This window comes from Trachinotus anak, unplaced genomic scaffold (assembly GCF_046630095.1).
Source record: "Trachinotus anak isolate AG129_WGS33_773 ecotype Australia unplaced genomic scaffold, CSIRO_AGI_Tana_v1 ptg000002l, whole genome shotgun sequence".
Lineage (NCBI taxonomy): Eukaryota > Metazoa > Chordata > Actinopteri > Carangiformes > Carangidae > Trachinotus > Trachinotus anak.
This window is the reverse complement of record NW_027273853.1, coordinates 15,008,405-15,035,935: the sequence shown is the minus strand read 5'-3', so window position 1 is coordinate 15,035,935 and position 27,531 is coordinate 15,008,405. Positions and strand designations below refer to the sequence as shown.

Genomic DNA, 27,531 nt, shown 5'->3' with positions numbered 1-27,531 from the left:
TTCAATTGCCAGCTACACAGTGGCAGAGTTTTGTAGAGTATCAAACCTTGGTGATGTCTCTGCTATTCTCACACACTGTCCAGTCTATGGCTATTGGATTTTAGCTATTTGGAAAAGTAATTTAACTTCATAAGAGATTATAGATGATAGTTTTATGGTGAAAAAATATCAGGGTAATTCGTGACATGGTTTCTATCGAACTAATATAGTCACGCTGTCTATAGGAATGGTATGTAGGAATGTCATAGGAATATTCCAGGAACTTAATACTTTATGCAGCAGACTTTATGCAATGTGGTCCCACTCTCTGAAAATAGGCATTCAGTATGTTTTTCAGAAATGTATTAAGTAGGTCTATACCAGATTGTAGATGGGAAATTCAGCACTTGGTTAAGCTGGTCCCCTGAGTCTTCAACTCTCCCATCTGGTGCCCATAAAATTGTGTCTGAAGAACCCCTCACCTTGCTTTATAAAAACAACTTTAGCTTGTGCTTAATGCAACTGCACTAAAACCAAACTGGGGGATATTTTCCACTGTTGGACAAGATATCCTGCATGAAGTATGTTATTGTATGTGGCCCCAAATCTGGTCTATGACACAAACACAGACACACACGCCTCACAAAAAAAATATCCCTTTATTTTGTCTTAAGACAAATTCAAGAATTCAACTTATTTTTTCATTGTGTGTCAAAAAGAAATGTAAAGTTGTATTATTGTCATGTTGGCTCAAAGCTGCACATTATTAAAAGTCCTTTTGTCCACTTGGCCACATCACAAGTGACCACATTGACCAAAGCAAATGGAAGCTTGTGGTTGTAACTAGCCCCGTTGTCTGACCAACACTGGGCACACTTCTAAGCACACTCACTCCTCTGTGTGAAGCTCCATCCATCACGAGGCCGAGACAGGACAGAAGACCATGGGAAATGAAGCATGGATAATTCTATTAGCGCGGGGACACAAACAATCTGTGTGGAATCAAAGAAGGAAACATAATCCCAACAGACCCACTTCCTGCTGCATGAGCTGGAGCAGTATAGCACGATGAGGCAAGATGGTGAATTCCTGAAGTCAAGTTTTTCAAACACACACACACAGGCCTGTAGATGGTTCCATATAGTTTGCTTCAGCTGGTCCTTTTTACAATCTGTCACAATCAACCTCAATCATTTTTACCTTTCTTTCATTTCTTTCTTTCTTTCTTTCTTTCTTTCTTTCTTTCTTTCTTTCTGTCTTTCTGCTTTTCGGCTGTTGGTCTATGGGGAAAGGCCGAGCACAATGCTCTCTCGCTGAGGGACCCTTATGGGACAAAGCTGGCTTTCTGGGCTTTCTGCATATATGCATGCCATGCAGACAATGAGGCCTTTATTAGAGTAGCCAGCATCTCCCAGCCCGAGCGGCAGGGATGAGGGATGAAGTCCGGGAAAGCTGTGACTGACACTGGGCGCTAGTGTGTGTGCATGTGTTTCTGTGTGTGAGTGTGCGTGTGTGTGTGTGTGTGTGTGTGTGTGTGTGTGTTCACTTACCACCTCATGCCCATGCATGCATGTGTGTCACAGAGGTGTGAAGTGGATGCTCTTACCCTTACTTCTTCAGTCAAGTAATCAATCTCTACCCATCCGAAGCTTATCCTCGGAGACAGTTTTCTCATGCCATATGGTGTCACACAGCACATACATGGAAAACATATGAGCTAGTCAGAAACTTCACCCTCCTGTCGTCATACATCTGCATATAAAACAGGGAAACAACATGCTGTGGCCCGTAGCTGCAATCAAAAACTGCTTTAAGCAAGCCCTCAGACAGTGTATCTCTATGCACTTGACTAACTTTACAATACAGAAATCAGGCCTCGAGACTGAGTGCCTCTGTGTGTGTGTGTGTGTGTGTGTGTGTGTGTGTGTGTGTGTGTGTGTGTGTGTGTGTGTGCGTACATGTGTGTTGCAGTGTATTTGTGTTGATTAGAGAGAGAGAGAGAGAGAGAGGACGCTCTGTGACTCAATCATGCGTGAAGAGGATTTTCTGTTCAATAGGAGCTGCACACTTGCATACTTGCATTCTAATGACTCCATGTGCATAATCATACAAACTACGAATGCACATATGTGTGTGTACATGCACATGCATCCCCTACACAGGCACGCATGCACCACTGAGTGCCACTGTTTCTGCCATCATGATGGAAAAACAGGGGGAGACAGAGAGAGAGAAACCTAACTTGTAGAAAATACAGAATGTGCGTGCGTGTGTGTGTGTGTGAGGTTGCCATATATCATGCATTTTGGTGATGTATGATAAAGACTTTAGATGCAGACTTCTAGTCACAGCTGTGAAGGTCTTGAGGCCTGGATGTGTTACATCTCTGCCACTGAACCACGCAGCCAACGCCAGATTTTTCAAATATGCCGAAACAAGATGAGGCATGGACAGCATGTTTAGTGCTCCTCTCACAGTTTTTCTATGCTACTGACCTTATAGAGTCTAATCCTGTGTTGAAACATTGATCGAGCTTGCATAGAGATAAAAAAAAAAAAAAAAAAAATTACGCAATGTGAATCTCTTTGCTTTGGCATATATGTTTTGAGTCAGTTATCAAGGACAGATGGATGTAGATGAATTCTGCACCTCATCCTGCTCCTAAAACACACATGTAAAACATTCATTTGGGAGCATCTCTCTCTCTCTCTCTCTCTCTCTCTCTCTCTCTCTTTCTCTTCTTTCTCTCTTTCTCACTCTCTCTCTCGTCACTCAGTAAAGCTGGAGTTGTTATTCTGAGTGGTAAACATGTGCTAAGGGGGGTGAATGGCTAAGTTTTCTTTTTATCCAATAAAAATGTCTCCTTGCCAGATCGATTGTTGTTGCTAGGAGACTGAAGCATCCTTTGGCAAGGGGCTACAGCTCTCCACGTCTGTTGTTTCCCTCTCCATCTCTCTCTCTCTCTCTCTCTCTCTCTCTCTCTCTCTCTCTTGCTCTCTCTCACGTGCACGCGCACTCACACTCTTACACACACACACACACACACACACACACAGAGCTGGCGGCCAGAGCAGTGGCGCCCATCCTCTCTCTCAGAGCGACTCCTCGGAGGGATCAGGAGTAGACTAAGTCAAACTTCCAGCAGCTTAAGATTTGTGCGCAACCTTTGAAGGATCCAAGTCGTCAAGGTAGGTCAAATATAACATGTTCCTTAATGGTGGGTAAATGTCTTGCAGCCTTAGAGTACGGGTTAGGCGACAGAGTGCAGTGAAAAATTGTCAGTCCGGGACCGTTCGAGCGCGCATCAGCCAATCCTACGGTGCTGAGCAATTTGCTTTGAACTTTGCGCAGGATTTAAACACCCAATTGCGCTTCATAAACCTGGCTCCCATTTCGTTTATTTTAATGCTCCTACAGAATACGGGTTGTGATAAAGGGGGGGGGCAAAGCCCTGTTAGTTAATCTCTGCAGCAGATGCATGATAAAGATACAGAAGGTGAAACAAAGAGTATCTGCAGTTGCGTATGTTAGCTACGCTGCGTGGAGAAGTTATTTGGGCTCAGACAGACCGCACCGCGGCTTTAAGCTTCCTGGGAAAATGATGGGCGCTTAGTGACTCTCTGGAAACGGGCATACAGGTGGATCTGATGCCCGGATCTGGTCACTGTTCACCGGTGGAGTGACTTTCCGTTCGCCTCTAGACACGCACTCGTCACCAGTGGAGCATGGACCTGTGCTGAAGGTAGAGCAGGAATAAGATGTCTACATTCACATCAGATGTTAGTGTTGCTGATGTTCCTGCAGGTTCACCATTCTCTTAAAAGGTGAGACGGAACTTGAACTTAGTTAACAGATGGACATATTTCTGCATATGTGGTCCCACCCCAGAATGATTTAACCTGGCACTCCAAGTCAAAATAACAGGGTGCTTTCTGAAGACAAGCGAAAATTCGAGGCTCTTGGTCTGAATTCCTGCAGAGCAGGTGTGCCTGTTTAACACTCAACATTGAGCACAGTGACCTTAGCTTTTCTACATAGTGCTCAGTTAATTCTTAGCCAATGAATAACTTTGACTTTGTGTTACCGCAGCTCGTTTCTCTTTTCCTAAATTAAAAAGGTGAAACTTTGCTGAGATGACACGCAGCAGACAAGGATAAGATCGTTCCTGTTTAATTGGACTGATGTACTGGTATAGAAAACTAGTACTAGAATTATATCTTACAAGATTTTAAAAAATCATGGAGCTATTTTCCTCTGTGATAATTACTTTCTATGTCTATAATGGTGTTGGAATTACAATATCACCACCAGAAGATGAGCTACAGTCAGAATAATGAGAATTTTAGATGAACTCTTATTTTTTATGTGCTCTATTAGAGAGGAGAGAAAGAACAAACATTTACTCAGAGGATGGGTGGGTAGTGTCTCTACTGCTAGATATCTGAAATGCTGGTCCCACAGCAGACATGCAAGAAATGATAATAATAATAATGATTATAATAATAATGATGGTGATGATAATATTTTGTCCTGTGGCAGTAGGGAATGAAAGAATTGAATAATAAAGAATTTTTAAAATTTTTCTTTTGTTTAGGGGTGGGGTCAACATATGTGTGTGTGTGTGTGTGTGTGTGTGTGTGTGTGTACATGCATGTGTGTCCGTGTGTGTAAAACAACAATTACTTGCTTTTCACAGAATAATATCAGACGTTAATGTTTATTATATTTTACAATTTGAAAATCTTTTAATATTACATCAGTTTCCCTCTGACTTAAACTGACACAATGCAACATGTTTGGGTGTGTGTGTGTGTGTATATATATATATATATACACATATATATATACATATATATATACATATATATATATATATATGTAGGTTGCATGTGTGTGTTTAAATTTTTGCATAATTAAATTAATTTCATACATGTGTTCATTCACACTTGCAATTTGTACAGTTTGTACATCACTCTACCTGTGCGTGCGTTTGTGTGCACTGGAGGGTCAAACACGGTGTAGGAGAGGGTCGCAAGTGTGGGTGGGCATTTGGAGGCCTTATTAAATCTTAAAGACATGCATACATGCTTCTCCATATAGATGAGTTGGTGTTTGTGAGGGTGCACATGTGTTTGGAGAATGTGCATCTACATGCGAGTCAGGGGACAATTGTCTGTCAGTGAATGGACTTGGCCTTGGGTTTCTGCATTTTTGTGCTGGTAAATGTGCTTACATGAGCTTGTGCTTGTGCATCTTTGTGTGCATGCGTGTGCACAAATGGCCTTGTAGCTTCCACACAGCACCACTCTCTGGACTGCATGCAGCACAAAACCCCCTCGTTAGCAGTGTACGAGCACAGTGCATAGAAAAAGCAACAGTGATGCCCTCTGGTTTTGAAAGATATGTGAATTGGCAGAGGAGTTACGTGTGGATATGTGTGTGTTGTGACAGATTTTGGATGTACAAGCAATGCTGATTGTAGAATCTGTGTTTTTTGATAGTTTAATGTCTTATTCATTTCACACAGCCCAAATTGAAATCCCAGTCATGGAATTAAAGATGTGGAAGGAAGCAATACAGTCAGTGCCAGGGTAATGCAATAAGAAATAAATAAATCTCTCTATCTATGTAAAGGCCACATGTTTTTGTGAAAGGCAGCTCTCTAGACAAAAACATTAAAGTCACAGTCTGACCGAAATCTATCTTTCGAATATCAAATACTCAGCCCCTGTGAGCTTGAAAAGTAGTTGCAAAAAGTTTGTAAAATCCAATACAGACCTATTTCCAAAGGGCAAAAAAAAAAGGTATCAAAATATCCATAGAAATTTCTGACGCCACACCTGCAGCATAATCCACTTCTCTGCTCTCCATCCTCATGCCCAGTAAGGCACTCTAACATGTGCAAACACACCTGCTCATAACACTGAAAGGATTATGCATGAGGACTAAGATTAAAGTGTGTTCAACCACATACAGTAAGTACTAAGAGTAAGGACAGACGGCAAAAAAGTGGATTATGCTGCAAGAGTGGTTTCTGAAGTTCTGTGGGCATTTTGTCACTATTGGAAGTGATTTGAACCAGCACAAACTCCAGCCTACCTCAGGCTCCACGAAGGACAAGCCCACAAACCTTTTACAGAGACCTTTAATGCTTACAGGGGTGACTGTTTCATATTTCAGAAGGTTTTGTTCAGGGTAGTTAATAGTAGATGAGTGGTATGAGATGAGTCTCTGTCTATTTTGCTTTTTTTGGTCTGAGGCGAGTCCATCCTGGGACGTGTTACAGGTAGAGCACAGACTTCTTGCTCAAGGCTTTGGTGATGATATACACAGAGGATATTGTAACTCCTGTGACACAGTGGCTTTGTCACTCAGTGATCTGCTGAAAAACACTATATCAGCCAGATGAAACTATGTAGAAACTGTGTATATTTTTCCATAGGGAAAGCATATTTTTAGTACGTGAATTGAGTTAGAAATGCATTTTTGATATATTCGTAGTACTTCTTATGTGCTTTCATGTGCTGTAATGTGCATTTATAGTTTGTTAATCATTAATATGCTGTAGGTGTAGACTAAGTGCATTTATAAAAAACTAGATTCACACTAGATGTACCAGACTTGAGTCGTAGTGTGGTATATTTTTCAAAGTATGGTATAGTGCTTGAATCTACATGCTACTTTTTGATAGTTTGGTTAGTAAGTTTTAAAAGTATGATAATGTCATCAGCTCAAATATATATATATTTTGCATTATTGACTCAGCACAGTGTATTTAAGTAGTAATGTACAGTAATAAATTTAAACATTGTATAAGCCCTTTTAATGTAAAGCATATTGAATTCATTATCATTTAATGTGATGAAATTTGCTATGTAAACAATCTCCCTTGAAAAGTACATTAGAACTTGTACCATGAGTAGGATCTACATCTTTCAAATTGTTCTGATAGAACAAGTTTCTATCAAACCTGGTGTAGTCTGCGTGTGGCCCAGTCATCCTGCCACTGGAGTCGCCAAAGTCTTACATTTTTACCTTCTACAGCAACTGGCTCTAATTTATTTATTTTTTTTTATAACATATATCCAGAATGTGTGTTAATATACTGGTGAACACATGAATATTCATAAGTCCTGAGTCCACAATGCGCACATAATTAATTAGGAATAATTTATCACTCCAATTTGTTAGTGTACTGTTTATTAATAATGCATTATTTGTAACATTTCATATTTAAAATCTGTGGGGCGTTTAAAATGTTTTGCAACATTTTCTGTTTTCTTTTGACGTTGACACTGTTCCAGTGGCTTCCAATTTCCAGTGGCTCGTCTGTGCTCTATTTTACAGTAATAGTCAGTTTTATAGGCTAACAGAGCTTTTATACAGAAATACTTCTGTCGCTCTGCAGATGTTTCCGAGAACGGCGTTTAAGAGCTTCTTAATGTTGCTGTCCATGGTGCTGAATTCACTTTCAAGTAACTGGACTGATTTAACTCTTTGTAAACCATTTTTTAGAATACCTAGTTCTCACACCGAATACAGTATAAAGATAAATAACAAATTTTCCTCTTTCAGTTTATTCTTTCTGGTTTCATGTGTTCACCAACACTGAAGACAAGGGGATGGAAACATGGGATCTTATCTCAGTAAAGTCAAGAGGAGTCTAACAGACTAATAAAACAGGTAGGTAACTCAAAAATATTTGTTTCTTGCAAACAACTGAACTGAGTATAATAAACAAAATATGCAATAATAATAACAACACACTGAAAACCCCCTCAAAATTTAAGAAAAATAAAAACAAACCAAAAGCTCACCTACAAAATTGTGGATCCAGAAAGTTTGGAGTTTGATTCATAGCAGGGACTAAAGATTAAGATATCTTTGCCTCTGCTGCTTTGATTTTGGCCATTTGTTTTTCCTGTTTTCGGTTAGCATTTGTAATCTCTGTAAAGTTATATTCAGATGTTTACCAGTGCTACTTGATTAGATGTAAGACAGTAATTGTGAAATAATTTAGTTTGACATATTCTTGGTAACAGCGACTTACCATAGTTGAGGTATTGACGAAAATGTATAACTGTGTACATACCATGAACAGAGATGTGGTCTGTGGTCAAGTCATGTCTCTCCTACTGTTGAAAAACATGTTACTGTGATTCTGCCAATCAAACAACTGTTGAAAGCGCTCTGATCCAATAGTGTTTGGCATTGTCAGATTGACAGAACTCTAACTCAGTATTGTTGGGGAGGCACCGAAGGAGGCAATCATATTTCAGTGATTAGCTGAAGCAGTGTTGGGAATAGTGTTATTTCCTCTTTTTATGGATGATTAAATTGAACATTTGAACCTTTGAGAAGAAAACAACATAACATAAAAGATTATCTTGGACTCCCATGGCGTTTTGTACGTACAACATAAGAGGATTGAATTAAGAACTAAGGAACATTATCATTACCTGCAAGTAACTCAGTGAAATCAGGGTTACAATATTTTTACCAAGGCAAGAAAAATTATTGATATTGTTACGTACAGGTGAAATTGCTGGAAGGATTTCTCACCACATTTCCATTTGCAGCAACAGGTGTTTATGGTCTGTTGTAGCTATCCTGCAAAAGATCTCCATGTTAAACTGGGCAGCATGGATATCAGATGTACAGACACTGATCGAGCCATGAAACCACTGAAATTGTTGAAAAGTCTGTTCATCACAGCTCTGAAATAAAATTAACATTTTAGATTTATATGCATCGTGAGAATTCAAATTGATACCTTAAGTCCTTCTATTCGGCTTTTCAAGTTTTTGTAAAACTACTGTTGCTCCGCTCCACATGTTTCTCATACTGTTATGCTCTAGTGAAGAAACAGGGAAGAGCCTGGAAATCACTGCTGCTTCCCACAGCTCAACTCTCATCAGCAACAGCAGTCACAGCACACACTGAGCCGCACACACACGCACACACGCACACACACACACTTACTTACCAGCACACACATACACACACAGTGTAAGCACCCCCCCCCCCCCCCCCCCCTTCCTACATGCACAGACATTCACACACACACATACATGTACACTCAGGGGATGAGGCAGTGAAAGGGCAGTGGGATGTACAGCTGTGATGGTGTGTCTCAGAGAAAGATCAGACTCTTTAATAAATGATGAGCTTGTGGAGGGAAGCAATGTGTGTGTGTAAGATGGATAGTGAAAGGTGGTTTACTGGTCATGCAGTGGCTACAGTGGCTACTGTTGATACAAAGTGCCACCCAGAAAGTAACGGCGTGCAGGTAACTCAGCACTCCCAGAATCTTTTAATGTCTGTTAAAGTTTTAATTAAAAATCAATTTTTGCTGTTCTATATGTGATGACAGCTGACATAGCTAATGATTTATAATTTTGTCAGCTCAGTGTGATAATGATTCACTGGAGATGCAAAATAATAAGAACAAATCTGTGTAAATTCTGGTGTTTTATATGCTATGTGGTGGTGGTGGAGCTTTTTTTTTTTTCTTTTGTGAATGAATGTGTAATATGACACTAAAAAAATGGAGGGTAAGGCTGTTCAGTTACATCCTCATTTGGTATATTTTTGACCCAATGCTTCAGGCACAAGGCACAACACTACAACAGTGGATATTGCACATACCAATAGTTTTGGGGTATTACATCCATATCCCAGCAATGTCAAAGGTCGGTAGTGTCACATGTTAAATTGTTTTATCCATTGCAATTGAAATACTAAATGATTGTTGCTTGAATTAATGAATGAATTAGTTTATTTTTCTGTCATAACAACTGAAATGGCCCATCACACAAGGGATTACATGACAAACAATAATATCCAGTACAAATAAATCCTTCCGGCAGTTGACGTTCGCGTTCAAAAGGAAAACAAATCATTGCTGCATACCACATATGTTCCTAATCAAGAGGGAAAAAAGTCAAACAAGTGTTACACATAAACAGAAAGTATACTTACAACATAAAATGAGTTCACATGCATTTTAAAAGTAATATGACAATGCACAGACTTCTCCAACAATTTAATTGGCAATCTTTGTCTACCCTGGATATTCAGCCCTAATGCACAGGTCGAACCCTCTCAATCCAACTGCACTGCTTCTCCTTGCTCACTGCTGTGTGGGCATCTGCTTCACACTTGGGAGCTACATGTGTGCTGTGAATGTCACTGCGAAATAATTAATAAGTCATCGAGTAAACAGCATTTTGCAAAAAGTTTGAATTACCATCAGTATTATTATTATCATTATTATTATTAAAGGTAAACCTGTGACTGTATTATCGCTCATGTTTAGACTATCCTTTGATCTAGCAGCGCAAAAAATTATCATTCAGTTATTCAGTTATCCCGACAGTCAATCTTGCTCATTTCCTGAAAAGTGTAGTAAAGAGTAGGTTTTTTTTTTATGCCTTTCTATTGAGCACAATATGATAATATAGGGTCATCATGGCTTTAGTTGTCATTGTTGTTATGTTTCTTTTGAAAACGAAAGACAACACAAGTACAGAAAAAAATATTTTTGCTTTACAACAGATACTTCCACTGCCACGTGCCATGCTTAATGGGAAGTCTCACCGCAGTCTACTGTTGTGCTGCATTGGGAATAGTCAATGGTCATCGCCAAATATGAAGCAAAGTGAGGGAGCAAATCAAAAAGTTAGTACCTCATTTAAACTCTGATGACTGCTGTAATTGGTTTCCGCACATGACCACCTAACCTGAAACAACTAAAACAAACCAACATTATTTCTACCTAAAGGCCTTGTGTCTCTGTCCAAACCAATTATATTTATTCTTCTGAGTTATACTGGGGTCAATACTCTCCATTACTCTCTACCTGTCTATTGTAACTCTCTGTACAACTCATGTATCGACTGCAGGGAAGACAGACAGGCAGGGTGTGAACGTGAATTAAGTAGGATGCAGCAGCGTCCGTGCCATGGCGAGGTTGACTGATGCTCCACGATGACTCCCAGGGTCATTACATGACAGTGAAGTTGATAGATTCCATCCACAGAAGGGTAATTCTCCTTCTGACAGGCCCGCCGCCCTCTACAGTGATGAAATGCGGATCTGATGGATGCTTTCACACATTTTTCCAACCCCGGTCTGCTTTTAGGCTGAACAGTCGTTTTTAATCACGTCGTGTCAGATGAGTTGTGGACCACCAAAGCTCAAGGAAAACACAATGTAAAGACAGAGACTGAAAGTCAATGGGAAGATATGGCAGATACATCTACGACTTCAACGAACAATCATTTTTATAATACTGTAGCTCTAAATTTTTAATTTTTATGTTTTGGTCTGTAAAATGCCTGAAAAACATTTTTAAACATATCCATCACAATTTCTGAGAACCCAAGGTGATGCCTTCAGATAGCTTGTTTTGTGCGATAAACAGTCCTAAACCAAAACATATTCAATTTACAGTGATATATGTAAAACAGAGAAAAATAGAAAATTCGTATATTTAAGACACTGGAACCAGCAGTTGTTTGGCTTGATATATGACTCAAATGAACAATGAAATTAAAATTTAATCAAAATTATTGATTCATTTTCTGTCAGTTTTAACAGTTTCAGAGCTAACTGATACTCCCCATGTTCCCAGCCATTTTTTTAAAGTTTAACTGTGGTAAAATGTACTGTGTAAAATAGTTCACAATGCTGAGCCCTCCCACTGTAGAGTTTGTGTGGTGCTCAAAGGTTAAAAGCTCTTTTAGTGGAGAATCCCTTTGGAGCACCCACTGCACATGAGAGCACAGTTTAGTCTGTGTGCCCCTGAAGCTCACCACTTTTTGTATGGGTTAATCCAATTTTTATTATAAATGTACTTCTTTATCTACCGCACTGTGTAACAGCATGTGGACTGTGCTCTGGAACTGCAGTTCTGCTGTAGAGCAAAGATCAATGGTTGTCCGTTTTAATCTTTTCAATTTCAACTGTCTTTAAGGTCCGGGAAATCCATTTCTATGTTTCTAACACGATGCGGCCTTTAACCTTTCAACTTAACATAGGTCACGAAATGAACTGAGTAATCGAAACGGGAACAGGCTGTTTTCTATTGGACTGTGTGAACAAAACATCAATAGTCATCTGAGATCAGAGTAGCTGATTATTGATTTTTTTTGGTAAATGGTGATAAATGGGTTTAACCCAAGTTAGCTATTATCACCTGACACATACACCAATTTGTCCAGAGCTAGCATCCTAGATACACTTTGTCAGTGAGACATTCAGAGGCTTTCACTTGATTGGCTGCATGGTTGCCCAGATATTATTTATTCAAATTTAAATTGAAGTGTTTTTTTCTGCTTTCAATGAATGGACAGAACCTACACAAGGGTTCTTTATTATTATAGCATGTGCTTTAAAAGGACAGAGGGATTTTGGTTGTTCGGCTGTTGTTTTTTTTTATATATCTTTCTGTCCTATTTATGGATCATCAGTCTTTCCTGCCTAAAACGCACTTTTGTAAATAATTAATGGTCGGAGCCCATTGCAACTGCCAGAAGTCTGGGACACTAAACACACATACACTCACATACACATGTGCACGCACGTAATTGTTGTGTGAGGGTCAGAATAGTAGTCATACATTTTCACCCATTTTGAACACTGTTTTTTACTATTCATGTGCCTTCAGTTCACGTTCCCTCAGCACTAATAAGTTGCACTGTTCTTATCTCGCCTTAATCTGCAGAACAGAGAGGGAAAAGTAAGAGGAAAGAGAGAGAAACACACAAGGCAATTGGTTGCATTAACTTATAAGCCTCTGACAGTGTGCATGTGTAAGGGGTCTGTTGTTCTGTAATAGCAAAGCTTCTGACAGCCCATCTCCCATCTCTCTCTTCTGCTACAAAAAAAAAAAAATGAAAGAACACACGCACATGCACATACAGTGTCTCCCCATGCTGTGAGAGTCACATCACTGATGCAGCTGTGCTTCTGTGAGGCGCACAAGAGACAGATAAACAAGCGCCCACATGAACACACACACAGATGAGAAAAACACAGAAAACACACGCACACACACACACACACACACAGGGCTGTGTTGTGGGGCTATCTCTCCTCTCAGTGTACTGCGGTCCATCGACCCTGCATGGCTGCTCTCAGCTGGATACGTGTCATCCACAGCAGCCCTGCCTGTTAGGGGAAGAGCGAGGGTTGTGGAGGGTGTAAGGGAGGTGGAAATAAATGGGGAGAGTGGGGGACCAGCAAGGAGCGGGTGGGAGAGGGAGAAGGGGGGCAGAGGAAAAGGATGCAGGGGTGAGGCCATGGAGGAAACAGAGGATGAAACATGAGAAGCAGAAAGAGGATTGTGGTGGTGCGTGTGCAGCCTGCTCACTGACTTCAGAGTTGAGCAGGGTCAGAGGTGAAATGGGGTTGTCTGTCAGATGTTACACTGCATCATAGCTTCCAGGGAGACAGGTCAGTAGCCAGCCTCCTCCTCTATCTGATCCGCTCTCCTCTTCTTCTATTGACAGTCAGGTTGTTTTCTGGCTCTTGTTTACTCACCTCATGTACACTATGTCCCCCATCTCTCTTTAATAGGTGTCTGTGGTGATGTTGCCATGTGCCAGCTGCCATCTGCTCCCATCCTTCTTTATTCAGGTAAGTAATTTACTTCCTTTGTTATGTGCATATGTGGTAATTAAATATATGGCATGTAAGTGTAATGTTCTTCATTACTGAAATTTCAGGAAGAATCAAAGAGGAACTACACTTAATTGCTTTCATGTCAAGAGCTAGAGAAGATCAATACCACTCTCTAGCAGCTGGTTAACTTACAGCAAAGACTGAAAACTAAAGCCAGCCCGGTTCTGTCCAAAGGTAACTCTAAAGTTCATTCAAACTATAGTGTAAAAACAAATTCTTAAAGGAGGGGTTATGTACTGGAATATTTCACGGCCTGAAGCAGTGACTTACTGGTGTCTCTGTTGCTCTGGTTTGGACTTAAATAAGTCACAGTCTGGCACATAACCCCACACAACATGTCCCTTTTACATGCCAATTTTATTTTGGATTAAACAAACAAGATATAATGTATTAATTGTGAATTGCTAGGAGCCTAATTTTTGTTACTGACAGAGCCAAGCTAGCCATTTCCCCCTGTTTGCAGTCTTTGTGCTAAGCTGAGTCATATCGAACAGATAGACATGAGGGTGGTGTCAATCCTCTCTCAGCAAGAAAGCAACCCAAAATATTGAACTATTCCTTTAAAGGACTACACTGTGTTTGCATACTTTACAAATCACATACATATACATTACTGGTAATGTACATTTCAGGTTTGCCATAGCTATCAGCAGAAACTTTATTTACACATGGAGCAGATTATACCCACAATATTTTGGGGTACATTTCACCACACTGAGTGAAAATGTTTTCATTCATGAATGAAATTATTGAAGAACAATGATAGTGACGATCAAGCAAATACTGGCCACATCATGATATACATCAAGTAGACCATAGGCACTATGCAGCACATATAAAAAGCTATGCAACACTGTCTTTGACTGCCAAACACCTTTAAATGCAAGAGGCTTTTTGAATTTCACATTATCCTTTTACAGTGTCTATGGTTGTCTGGGTTTGATTTTGTGACTGCAGAGCTTGTGAGTGTGATGGTGTTTGTAAGCTTAATCTCAAATCTTGGATGCTAGAGCTTCTCACCTATTTTAATGCTTCAGACTGAAATTCCAGGCATTGATAATGTTACCTTGACAGACAGAAAGTCGCGGCATGCTGATTTGCTGATCTACCATGAACTGAAATGATCTGTAGCCAGCGGCTGCCTGAAAGGAGAGAAAAATGCATTCATCAGTCTGATGCAAGCTGTAGCATGCTTTGCAAAAACTAGTTTACTTGCCTTATAATAATGAGTCTCCAACATGCATAAATACTATCTTGAAAATGTGTTCAGTGTATTCATAACTCAAGAGCAATGTCCTGTCCTTTTGGTAATAAAGCAAGAAGGGACAAAAAGTGAAATATTGTCTGGTTCACAGTGTGTGCTTTGCTTGCACAGTTGCTCTTGAGACAGGAAGCTGGGTTTGGGCACTTTCCAAGAGGTTATAATGAAGCAAACATTCATTTTCAGTGGACACCATGAGAACAGAGTAGAAATGCTGGGAGATATTGTTCGGCACATTTCTGGGAAATTGACTTCAAGAGTTGCCAATTGCATTAAAGCAAACTGTCACAGTAAGGTGTTGGTCAAAACTGTTGTTACAGTCTCAGCTCTGTAAATATACAGCTTTATATTCCACAAAACACACATCCATGAGTATGCACACACACACACAAACACATCTCCAACCTTGTTGTAGTGCTGTCCTCAAAAGTGATCTCATTACAAAGTTCCCCTTTGTGTTGTTTTCAAAGTGGCCTCTAATAATGACGTAAGTTTGTTTAAAGAGTTCATTTCCAGGACCTCCAGCTATTTTAGTGGAATACTGGAAATCATTTAAAAGGGATCTACTTTTTTCTTTTCAAGCATAAACACACATACTAGGGACACACACATATTTAGCATGTGTGACAGCTTGGGGAAGAGATATGAATTTTTCATAGACACCATCGATGTCCTTCCCCAAAAACAGACATTAAGTTAAATTATATGTCCATCAAATGAATGTCAGGTAGTCTCCTGTGGGATTTTGACACAAAACTACTTCTTGAAGTAAACTGAGTGTGACTTTAAAAGACTATAATAGGGAACGTCATACCAATTTTACTTGTGGTTCAAAGGGTGTGTTGGCACAAAAGTTATTTTTATAATAACAATCTATCATATATTTATCATATATCTGGATTCTCCTAATTCAGATCTCTTCTGGTTGAGAGAGATGGGAGCTAAGACATAGAAACAGTCTGCTTTTAGGTCAACCCCTCAGAGAAGCAGAGGTGTGTGTTTGTGCATGTGTTTGAGCTTGAGCGTGTATGTCTGTGAGTGTGTATGTGCGTGTGTGTGTGGGTGTTTGTCTGGGTGTGTGTGTTTGTCTGTACATGTGTGTCATATTACAGAGCAGAGTGGTAAAGGTATGGCAGCCGCCTGCAGAAAAATCTGAGCTGCCTGCATCTAAGAGAAGCTTTCATCCTCCTACCTGCCCACCAAAGATGGGAGACACACTCTCTCTCTCTCTCTCTCTCTCTCTCTCTCTCACACACACACACACACACACATACACACACACACAAACCACAGTTTGGGCCAGAAATGCCAGCAATCAACAGGAATTTCACTACAAGCCTGATCCTTGGTCTAAATTGATCTTCATAGTCAAAGCGTCAACCTCCAGTTTCTGTCTTATCTCTCCAGAGGACTGAAGAGACAGCAAGGGAGACATGAGGGAATTTATAAGAAGAAAGCTATTTCCTATTTAGGGCTTTTACAGAGTTTGCATTAGCTAGACAGTTTAAAAGATATAAACACATACAGAAACCCAGACTAAAGTCAGAATGGGTTATATATTATCTCTTACAGATCATAAAAAAGTTGTGGAAGTTGTAAGAAAAGAAAGGTCAAAACAGCAATGTAGCAGGGGCTGGGATGTGCTGAGTTTTATATTCCATTCCACCTGGTATTAACATATAATATATCTGGATAACTCATCTGAATAAGGAAAAATGCATGTTAATGCAAAGTTTATAACGCACACAAAACACATTCCAATCAGAATACTTTCAGATCATATTGATCGTAATTGGATTTCAGCCCGGTGGAAGTTCTGAATCTGACCCGTTTTTAAGAACCACCCCCCAACCAGCAACCACAGGATGTGCCATTTTTGTTGACAGGTTAACTAGCTCCGCCTACCTGATTTGCAATATTGAGATTGATCACAATAGTGGCATTAACAGAATAGCAGTACACCAGCTGTAAATGCAAAGGCCCATGATGATAATGTCATGTCATTTATCAGATATCCAGATACAGACTGCATGTTAATATCAGATGGAAATCAGATGGAAATAAGTTGTTATTTATTATTTATGGTTTATGTGATAGGGACAGATACAATATACATAGATAAAGTAAAAACACTATGCAAAATCAATATTGTGCAAAATCTGTTGCAAGTGTCATGGTGTTTATAGCGGATGCTAATTTGCTACACCCATCCCTAGAGGTTTTTTGTGAAAATGGGAGGTAAACAAGATTCAATAAATGAAACATTCAGTAGTAACATAGTTACACAAAATCATGCATGAGTTTAGGTTTGTTGCTGAAACAACCAGGATTTGGTAGCTCTTGTAAAAGTGGTGATGTTTGCAATAAATTTCAAGTGATTCCAGGACAGAAAAAGCTGTCTGAGCAAAAGCTGCTTTGCAGAATGAAATTTTACAGTTTCCACTTAAAGCAGCTCTGGTGGATCTGCTGCAGCTCTGTGGTCTCTTAATGTGTTTGCAGAAAGGCTGAGGAGCCAGTTCATTTAATAGTTTAAACACAAGCATGACGTAATGCAAATTAATAAAGTGTGTAAAATTCTAATCTTGTAGTCATTTAAAATGCTGCAATGATGATGTCGTATTTGCTTTTTGTCTAAAATTTTGAGGCCCGATTCTGTAGACACTCTATGGATTTGATTAGTGACTGGTTGGCCTTGGACCAGGTAGTTAAACAAAAGGATATATGTGAGAGTATCATTGAATAAGGAAGTACAAGGCACAGTCAAACAATGTCTTATCATAATTTTTGCATCGCTTGGACACTCAGATAAATGACTGAGTGTAAATGTGTTAAACTAAATAGTAAGTGATTCAGCACTAATAACAGAGTCCAGCTGAGGCTGAGGGAAATGTCATTAATTTTGCAGATATGTAAACCAAACCACTGGACAAACAGACATTTTTACCTGATGGTACTACTACATGAAAAGTCAGAGGATCAACTTACTGCTATTCACCTTGAGGGGGGCATGAATGAATATCAGTACCTGATTTCATGGCTATCCATCCAACGGCTGTTCAGACATTTCACTCAGAACCATAAATGGCCACTTCATGGTGGTGTTAGAGGAATAATAGTGATTATGATTCATCCCCTGGGAATATTTTATATCTGTACCAAAATTCATGACAATCAAAACAGTAGTTGTCAAGATATTTAAGCCCGGATAAGAGTGGAAGGCTGACCAACCGACAGGCTAACGCTGCCACCCAAGAGCTATGCTGTTAACAAGTTACCCTAACTCCACCTCTTCCCACCATCCCAGCAAGTATCTACGCATGACTCGAGAAATAAGTGGCACCTATACAGCGGCATCACCTCCCTTAAGCTGGGACACGCCATGTTTGTTGACATGTTCACCAGCTGTATTGTCTGTTAGTAGTGGAGGTGGAGTATATTAGTGAACGAAACAGTCAAAACACAGTGTGATAACTTTAATTGAGTTGTAAGCTATGATAAGCAGCATCAGCTGTTGTTGGCCTCGTTGTTGTCAGTTAGCTTCTTTCATGGTAAAATGCATTCAGTCCTCACACTGTAATTATGCAGGCGAGAGGGGGAGCAATAAATCTGATAATACACACACACACACACACACACACTCTCACACACACACACACACACACACTTAGGGGTATAAACTCATGGACGAACAGAGAATTGTTGGAACAGAGATCAGATTAGAGAAGCTTTTCTGATCTGTGGCATGAGAAGGCTGGGCTCATGTATCAACCAGCCATCTAAGCTGGCTAATCCTGATACAACCAGGGGCAAAACACACACACACACACACACACACACACATATATAGACACTTTCAAGAAGAAAGTTTACAGGGTGATGTGGGGGGGGGGGGGGGGGGGGGTGTTGGGGTTGGAGAACAGTGGGGTACAATCTCCAAACAGTTCCCTATCCCTTTTAGTCATGGCCTGGCTTTGGCTGTGAAGTGGAAACGACTTTGAGCCCTTGTTAATAGTGTCCCCAAACTCCAGTAAAGGTCTGCTTTGCTGTCTTTATACTTTATAATAACAATTACAAAAGTATTTCATCGTGCAGCCTCTGACAGCTTTGTGATCTGTTCTGTGACATGTGTGCCTTACTTATGTATCCCCTCTTCTCTCCAAGCAGGACTGATGTCCAGATGGTGTGCCCCTCCATGTGCGGTCCAGTTCAGCGCTCCCTGACCATTTCATGGGCCACAAACCCACCCAAGCGTCCACGGCCACTTGACTCAACCCCAGCACGCACTGTACACCTCACCCATAACCCCTTACCCCTGACCTTTACCCTCAGCCCCTCACCTCCCTCTGTTTCACTCTCTGTCAAGCCTCTCCTCACATTCTGACAAACCCAACCCTCCCTGAGCCCAACATGGTGGCCCGCGTTCCCGCTCTAGTCTTGGTCATGATGTGTCGGGGTGTCTTGCTCTCTGTCGGAGATCCACCTCAGTCCCGCCGAGAGATCCGCATCGAGGGTGACCTGGTGCTCGGCGGCTTGTTCCCCGTGCATGAAAAAGGTGCCGGGATGGAGGAGTGTGGTCGTGTGAATGAGGACAGAGGGATCCAGAGGCTGGAGGCCATGCTGTTCGCTATAGACAGAATCAATATGGACAGCACTTTGCTGCCTGGGGTCTCCCTAGGAGTCCACATCCTGGACACCTGCTCCAGAGATACCTATGCACTGGAGCAGGTGCGTGAGTATGATCACTGTACATAAACTTTGTTTGTTTCTCAATCAGAGGTGATTCTGAGATGATACTTTTCTCATCTTAGGTTTCTGCTACCTGCCATCCACTTAAATCACTGTTCACTGTTTTGCTGAAGATGATGTTTACTTTAAAACTCAAATATGGCGCATGCAAACATATATGCCCAAGATGTATTGGTCATGATTCACCAAATTGCAACAAACCACTTGGATAGATAGTTATGTGTTTTTAATTGTAGTTCAGTTAGAGCATTTATTCTCCAAGACAGTCTCCTACTTTTGTGTTGTAGAGTGCTCAGTTGCATCTGCACGGGGCATTTACCTGCAAATGCTGATACAACCTTTTAGACACGGCACAGTTCAGATACAGTTTGTTTAATTAGCCGTTTGTTCTCTTGCGCTGCCGGGCGACCTGAGCTTTTGCTACATTTTATATTTAAAACATTGCTCTGCAGAGTAAGTAGGTTGTGGTGTCAGAAGTAAGAAGTGCAGTGTTTCCATTTTAAATCAAGTAAAACTATAAGGTCTCATTCATAAAATAATATTCAAGTAAAGTAAATATACCTTGAAATTCTATTTTATCCACTCTGAGTAAAGGATTTTGCCTCAAATGATGATGAGAAATAGAAATTGAGGCTATTAGGGATGAGAGAAATAAAAAAAAAAACACAGCACTTTCCCCTCAGGGATTGCTATCTTCAAAAAGATGATTGTATTTTATTGCTGAGATACTTAGGAATGATGCATTTAGTGATCTTATACAATGGACTTTTTGAGTGATTGTATAAACCCTGATTCTTGACAGTAAAGTTCCCTAAATAGGTTGCAGGTTCATTGGCTGTTTGTCCACAGATCAGAATTTATGTTATAATGTGCTTTACTCTCAGAGGAGTTCATTTGCAATTTGGACCCTGTACTGAAAACATTTAAGAGACCCTAGTGTAAAGCAATGGGCTTTTACTGTCTCTTCAAAAAGATAGAAAAAAAAACACTATCAATCAGTCTTTCAGTAGCATATTTCTTACAAAGAACATAATCCAAAGGCTGATTAATAATAATCTATTAAGAACAGATTATATAGACCATATGCTACAGAGTGTGGTGCACAGCATTTGATGTAAAATATCTATGTGCTTGTGCTGGCTAGGCTCTGGAGTTTGTAAGAGCCTCCCTCACCAAGGTGGACGACACAGAGTTCATCTGTCCAGACGGATCATACGCTCTGCAGGACGACAGCCCGCTCGCAATCGCTGGAGTCATAGGAGGATCCTTCAGCAGCGTCTCCATACAGGTAACAGACACACACATGCTCGCAGGTAGAGGAATATTCACACAAAACATATTCCACCATCTACTGCTACTTGTCACTGTGTTGGTAGCTCCTCCTCTTTTCTCCTTCTTCGTCCTTGCACAAGTTCCATGACCAAGAATGCAATGGCTAACTTCCAGTGACAGTGCCAGTGTGTCGAGTATATGTGACTGCATGTGTGTTGTGTGTTGTGTGTTGTGTGTGTACATGGGTGTACTTGTTTCTGAAAATCAAGTTCCATTGGTGTGTGTTTGTGTGTGTTTCACCAGCTCTTGTAGCACTTGTCACAGAGCTGTGTAATTTGCATAGTTTAGCATAAAACCTCCTTCTCCCTTACTCCTCTGTGACTGCACAAAAGCCTCCTCCTATCAGTCCTTAAATCCCTAATCTCTGCAACTGTCTCTCTGTCTTTCTTTCTCACCCTCTCTTCTTCTCTCTCTCTCTCCCATTTTATGTTTTTCTTTTTTTTCAGTCCCTTAAATCGTTGCTCTCTTCCTTCTCATCACTGCCTACTTTTCTTTTTTCTCCTTCTTTATATGCATTCAGAGGCGTCCCTCCCGGCTATTTGGGGAGAGCTCAGTGTATGCTGGCCTCAGCCCCCTTCTTCTTCACCGCCTCCTTCCTGGGGCAGCCATTGTTAACACATCTGCTCTTGTTTCTTGCCCTTCATCAAACATAATTATCCCTTGTTTTCTTGCAGCTCGTTCTTGTTGCTCTTTGTTGCCTTTGCTGTTGTTTTTACCTGTCTTTGCAGCGCTGTTTGCGAGGCGCGAACTGTGCTCTGCTTTCTGATCTATTGCCAGTGAAGCTAATCCAGCTACTCCTTCATGCCTCTCTACTTGGCCAGCCTGTCTGTTGCTTTTAAATGAAGTAATAGGGAATTATTTTATGTTTAACCATGCACAACTAAACTCCGATGCCTTGTAGGCATTTACATAGCAGGCATCATTCCTCTCCTCCATTTGTACACGTGTGTGTCTGTGTGTGTCTGTGTGTGTCTGTGTGTGTCTGTGTGTGTGTGACTTGCATTCCAAGCAGAAAACACACAGCACCCCTCCACTGCACCAATTTTTTCCTCCTTCCCTTTCATTTTTTTTTTCTTTACTCGTCTCTCATATTCAGCCCGTTCCTACAGTACATCTCCCTTCCCGCTCTCAGAGGAAGAGAGCAGCTTTCACTAACAGAGTAAACTCCTTGTGTCCCCACAGACAGGCCTCTCAGCTAGCTGTGGTCATTGTTCAGTGGCAGGTAATGGAGCAATGCGGTTACATTTCGCAGCGTGACCTTCCCTGACATTTAAGTCAACTGCCATCTTAAAACCATAAAGCCTGCCCGAAACACTATAAGCAGCCCATGTGAGTGCGTGTGTGTCGGTGCAGGTGTTTGTGTGTTTGCGCATCAGCAAATGTATGTGAGTGTGTTTTCTAATCTTCTACATTATTAGTCTAATGAGATTCTGACATGTTGTCAAAACAGCTCATCAACTGAGCTGTGAATGAAATATAGAAAAGCCCAGAGTGATGCGCTCTAAAAGGATTAAACTGAGGCAAGAACAGAATGGCTGTGTAGTTTGTGTTTATTTGCGTATGTGTGCATGTTTGATTGTGTATGTTTACACGTCTTTGTGCGCATGAGTATGTGTAGCAATTATATTTTCACTGTTTGTGTTGGCATCTGTGACTAAAATTCTAATGAAGCAAACGTGACCAAACCCCAATCAACAGTAAAAGGGAATATTATATGGACATCAGTAGACCCAGATGATGTCCATCACTAATGCATGAGTCAGTGATTTATTGAACTTGTGTGTGTCTGTGTGTGTCTGTGTGTCTCTCTGTGTGTGTGTGTGTGTGTGTGTGTGTGTGTGTGTGTGTGTGTGTGTGTGTGTGTGTGTGTGTGTGTGAGTGTTATCTTGTGTTTCTCCATAGGCATATATTCCTACACTTGCTGCATTGTCTTTTATCTTTAAATAATCACGTTATCCATGAAGCCTTTCCTATCAGCAACAACCTTCTAAATATGTTCTCATTTTTTTTCTTGGATGAAGAAAGAAATTACTTTTATTAAAGGATCGTTCCAGTTATTTTTGTGGGTCTTATTTGCAAGCTGTTGTCAATGTGCCAATCTTTTTTGATCAAACTTTCATTGCTTACTTAACTGATCCGCTCTCCAGTATAAACCAGTAGTTAGTTCAAAACACTAACCCTGCAGTTGTGGTTGAGCAGTTTTACTGCAGTTAATAATATAGTTTGTTGATATGTTTTGACACAGCTCACATACACAACATTTCTCTGTTGACAGTCCTTATGCAGACATGTTTACTTGCCAGCCACCAAGAAGATCATCTTTTATATAGGCGCTGAAGATTTTTACAGTTTGTGTTGTGCTGCAAATGATTAGTTTTAAATGCTTTTGGATTAGAATTTCTGATCTGCCTTTGGCCCATATTAGAGACAGAACCTACAAACTGAAACACTTTGTTTTATTTATTTTACACCCACGATGTGTTCAGGAGCATCAAGGAGATGTGTCTTATCAAAGATATATTTTTATTTACTTTAATTTCACAACTTAATTGTGCATAATACCCAGTTGATCAAATATTTATCTCACCAATGCTAAGATATGACACTCAGCAGTGGAGTGAACTTATGGTTGCACCATTCAAGATTCCAGAGAAAAGGTTCATTCTAGTCATTCTAGTGTGGTTTTACAGGGAAATTCACTTTTTTTTTCTCCACACAGAGAGGTTGTGTCATTCTGCGTAGTACACACAAAATGTTTTTTTTTTCTTTTTTTGTTTTTGAGTTGCTTAATCCCTTGTTCTGAGTATCCTCCAGTTTCCCACACTCTGTATGTGCTTCTGTGTGAGCTGTGTTGCTGCCACCTCCCAGTTCAAATGAAATCAAAAGCACTCATTTCAAATAAAATTATTGGAATTATCCTATAGGTTCTTATGCTGAGAATGTCTAAAATGTATGTCTCTTTTCTATAATTCTAAATTTAAGTGTTTATTCTGAAACAAAATCATTAGCAGAATATTCCCCTATCATTTGATATGTCCATGTCCTAGAGAAACTGAAGCAGAAACATACTAATCAGTCAATAAAAGTCAAGTTCCCATGATTCATTAGAGAGATTTGATGTTTGAGTTTGTAAAAGTAAATTCTTTCTGTATCCCTCCCCTCAGGTTGCCAACCTACTCAGGCTCTTCCAGATCCCTCAGATAAGCTATGCGTCGACGAGCGCGAAGCTCAGTGATAAAACCCGCTATGATTACTTTGCCCGCACGGTGCCCCCTGACTTCTACCAGGCCAAAGCCATGGCCGAGATTCTCCGGTTCTTCAACTGGACATATGTATCCACCGTGGCATCAGAGGGTGATTATGGTGAAACTGGTATAGAGGCCTTTGAGCAAGAGGCACGCATGAGGAACATCTGTATTGCCACTTCAGAGAAGGTAAGGCATGCAGTATAATTCAATAAAAATATGAGTTAATGTCTGTGGTCCAGTTTGCATGAATGTAAGCAACTATTGCTTGAAGCCAAATACCAATAAGACAAAATTTTAATCTGCAGTGTCACACTGATATATGGCCTGAAGCCGCACCAGCAACAATTAACGGGGTGCAAAATGTGTGAGCTTATAAAAGTTTGTCTGTGTCTTATCTTGTCTTGCACACAGATGGGGTTTATATTACACTGGTGTTATCAGTTGTGAACCAGAAAATGAAAGCTTATCTCCAAGAACTCATTTTGGGTACTTTCACAGTCACATTTTTCATCTCATTTGTTAGGGGGTGCATGTTGGTGTGAGACCGAATGATACTGATAAATAGTTGCAAATAGGGACCTTAAACTTATTTGGAAGAAGAAGGAGCATTTACAGTTCATCTGTTATTACTTCAATGTCCTCTTTCTGTCCAGGTGGGGCGTTCTAACGCTAAGAAGTCTTATGAAGCTGTGATCCGTCAGCTCCTCCAAAAGCCGAATGCTCGTGTGGCGGTCCTCTTCCTGCGTAGCGACGATGCCAGAGAGCTGCTGGCAGCTGCTGCCAGGCTTAACACCTCCTTCATCTGGGTGGCCAGCGATGGCTGGGGTGCACAGGAAAGCATTGTCAAGGGAAATGAGGTCACCGCTGAGGGAGCCATCACACTTGAGCTGGCGGCCAATCCCGTGCCAGAATTCAATCGATACTTCCTCAGCTTGAACCCGGTCAAAAATCACCGTAATCCCTGGTACAGGGAATTCTGGGAACAGCGGTTCCAGTGCTCCTTAGGTGGTGGAGGAACAGGAGGAGGTGTTGGACTGGGGGAGACACCTCTCCTTCCGCCATGTGACAAGGACTTGTCAATGGACAAGAGTAACTTTGAACCAGAGTCAAAGATCATGTTTGTGGTGAATGCGGTGTACGCCATGGCTCACGCCCTTCATAATATGCAACGGAGTCTGTGCTTCAACACCACCAAGCTGTGCGACAGCATGAAGGCCTTGGACGGGCGCAGACTCTACAGGGATTACATCCTTAATGTCAGCTTCACAGGTAAGACAGCTAGAGCATGGCGAAGAGACTGAAGAGTCCTAGATAAGGTGTTCAAGGTGGATGAAGAGTGAAACAAAGTGAATGTTGGCAAGGAAGGCGAAGAAAGGGAAAGAATAGACAACAAATAGACAGGAATGTGTGGAGCACTGCGCCTAGTTAACAGTCCTCTCAGGAACAGCACAGGGATGTTGTCCTTCTCCCCAGCAAAAGCAGCCAAGTCACAGAACATGAAAAGTACTGAGACAAATCCGCTTAATTGCTATGTATTGTCAGAGCCAGCCTGCCATTGACACCTATTACCCATGCGTAATTGATACGATACTACAAAGTTGCTTTGAGGAAAGAGAGCTTCAGTTAATCCGTCAGCCATATTCTTCTCTCTTGCACTAATGAGATTGTGTGTGTTATAATAGCTCCTATAGCAGGCTGCCTGTCTGTCTGTCAGTCTCTGTAGAATTGGGAGAGAAGAGACAGAGGATTGGCTTGACTGACAGATGGCGCACAAAGGAAGCGTTATAAATAAACTGCTGTGTCTCGGGGACTGACACAGGTTTAGAGGTGCTTATTCCTCCACCAACCGTGACCAGGAGCAGACATCAAAACATCCAGGCAAACAGCACTAACACGGCAGCTTTGCCACAGGATGCCTGGGAGAGAGAGCAGCAGGGATGCATGGAGGACGAAAGAATGGCATCACATATGGAGAGAGGGGGAAGAAAGCTAATAGATAAGACTGACACGCAGACTAAAGTGAGAAAAGAGAGTATGGGGTAAGGTAAAAGGGAGTTAGACAGAAAAAGAGATAGGGAGGGAAGCGGGGAAGAAACAAGGGAGCACTGAGGCAATGCCGGAGTGGGACCGCGTGCGTCAGCAGAAGAAAAGGATTCTCTTTGAAATTCCCCATCTTCATTTCTGCTACAAATCAAAGGACTTGGAGCATTTCAGTCTGAGAGGAGGCAGACAGAAAGAAGGAAAGAGAAAGGAAGAGTTTGAGTAAGACAGAGAGGGAGAAAGAGAGAGTGAAAGGATATAGTCAAGGCGATTGCAGTTGCAGCCTACAGTTGGCAGAGATGATAACCACTCCCTTATAGGATGCATACAGAAAGGGACAGAAAAGATATGCAGATTTATACATATAGAAAGTTTTAAAATGCTGTGGAATAAGTTGTGGAGAGGAGAGGAGAGGAGAGGAGAGGAGAGGAGAGGAGGTGTGAATCCCGCTGTATCTTCCCTACATCTCTATGTATGATCATCATCCTCCCTTACATTCCCCTCTCCCACTCACCCTCCCTTCTTTTCACTACTGATGTATGTCCATGAGGCGCATGTCTTTATCCTGCAGTAAGGAAATAAGCAAATGCGAGGATCTGGACTTCTATGGAGCTCAGTGTCAGTGACAACAGTGACAGCATGGCAAACAGCTGGAGCGGTAAAAGAATCTGTCTTAATGAGACAATGAGGAAGCTGAAGGTGGCAGTACAGTTAAACTGGGAACTGTGGCAGCGTTTGTTTTGAGTTTTTTGGTTAGCCCTGAATGACTCACTCTCACTGCTGTACATGTACATCTTTCCATCTACAGTATGGAAGGAAGGAGCCGAGGTGAGTTGAGGTTGAATGTGGGGTATAAATACTGCAGCATCACCATCCGCAGTGCTCTCAGTCTGAACTGTAGCAAACGGAAAACCAACACTGTTCAGCGCTCCCTGTCTCGCTCCCATCTCCTTCTCTTACACACACACATGCATGATCATGCTCATATCTTCGTGCCTCCCAATACACTGAATTACTCTCCCCGCTCTTTCACTTTACATTCACAACACAGCAGGCTGACGGGGCTGTTTTGTTACGTGTTAGTGACAGCGTATGTGGTGCACTGAGGCAGTATGTTGTGTGGTTAGGAGAGTGTTTTCATATGCCGCTCTCTTCATCTAGCCTCATCTCGCTAGTTGCTATGGTAATGAAGCCGACACTATAGCCCATTGTTGAAGTGATCTGGTAGATCACGAGAAC

General features: G+C 41.1%; 1 protein-coding gene across 6 annotated transcripts in view; it reads left to right on the top strand.

The window, feature by feature from the left end:
• The first annotated feature begins 3,006 nt into the window (after positions 1–3,006).
• The window catches only part of grm3 (glutamate receptor, metabotropic 3), a 39,180-nt gene continuing 14,655 nt past the window's right edge, over positions 3,007–27,531 (top strand). The window contains exons 1-7 of one of the 6 annotated variants that reach the window (XM_071500849.1): positions 3,007–3,167; positions 7,594–7,662; positions 13,561–13,620; positions 19,091–19,651; positions 20,817–20,960; positions 24,169–24,438; positions 24,906–25,521. In XM_071500849.1, coding sequence (XP_071356950.1) covers positions 19,334–19,651; positions 20,817–20,960; positions 24,169–24,438; positions 24,906–25,521 — 1,348 coding nt within the window. In that variant the 5' untranslated portion in view covers positions 3,007–3,167; positions 7,594–7,662; positions 13,561–13,620; positions 19,091–19,333. Of the gene's footprint in view, positions 3,168–5,095; positions 7,663–13,560; positions 13,621–19,087; positions 19,652–20,816; positions 20,961–24,168; positions 24,439–24,905; positions 25,522–27,531 lie in introns of those variants that run through there. The other 5 variants (XM_071500831.1, XM_071500856.1, XM_071500863.1 and 2 more) reach the window with 5 other exon arrangements.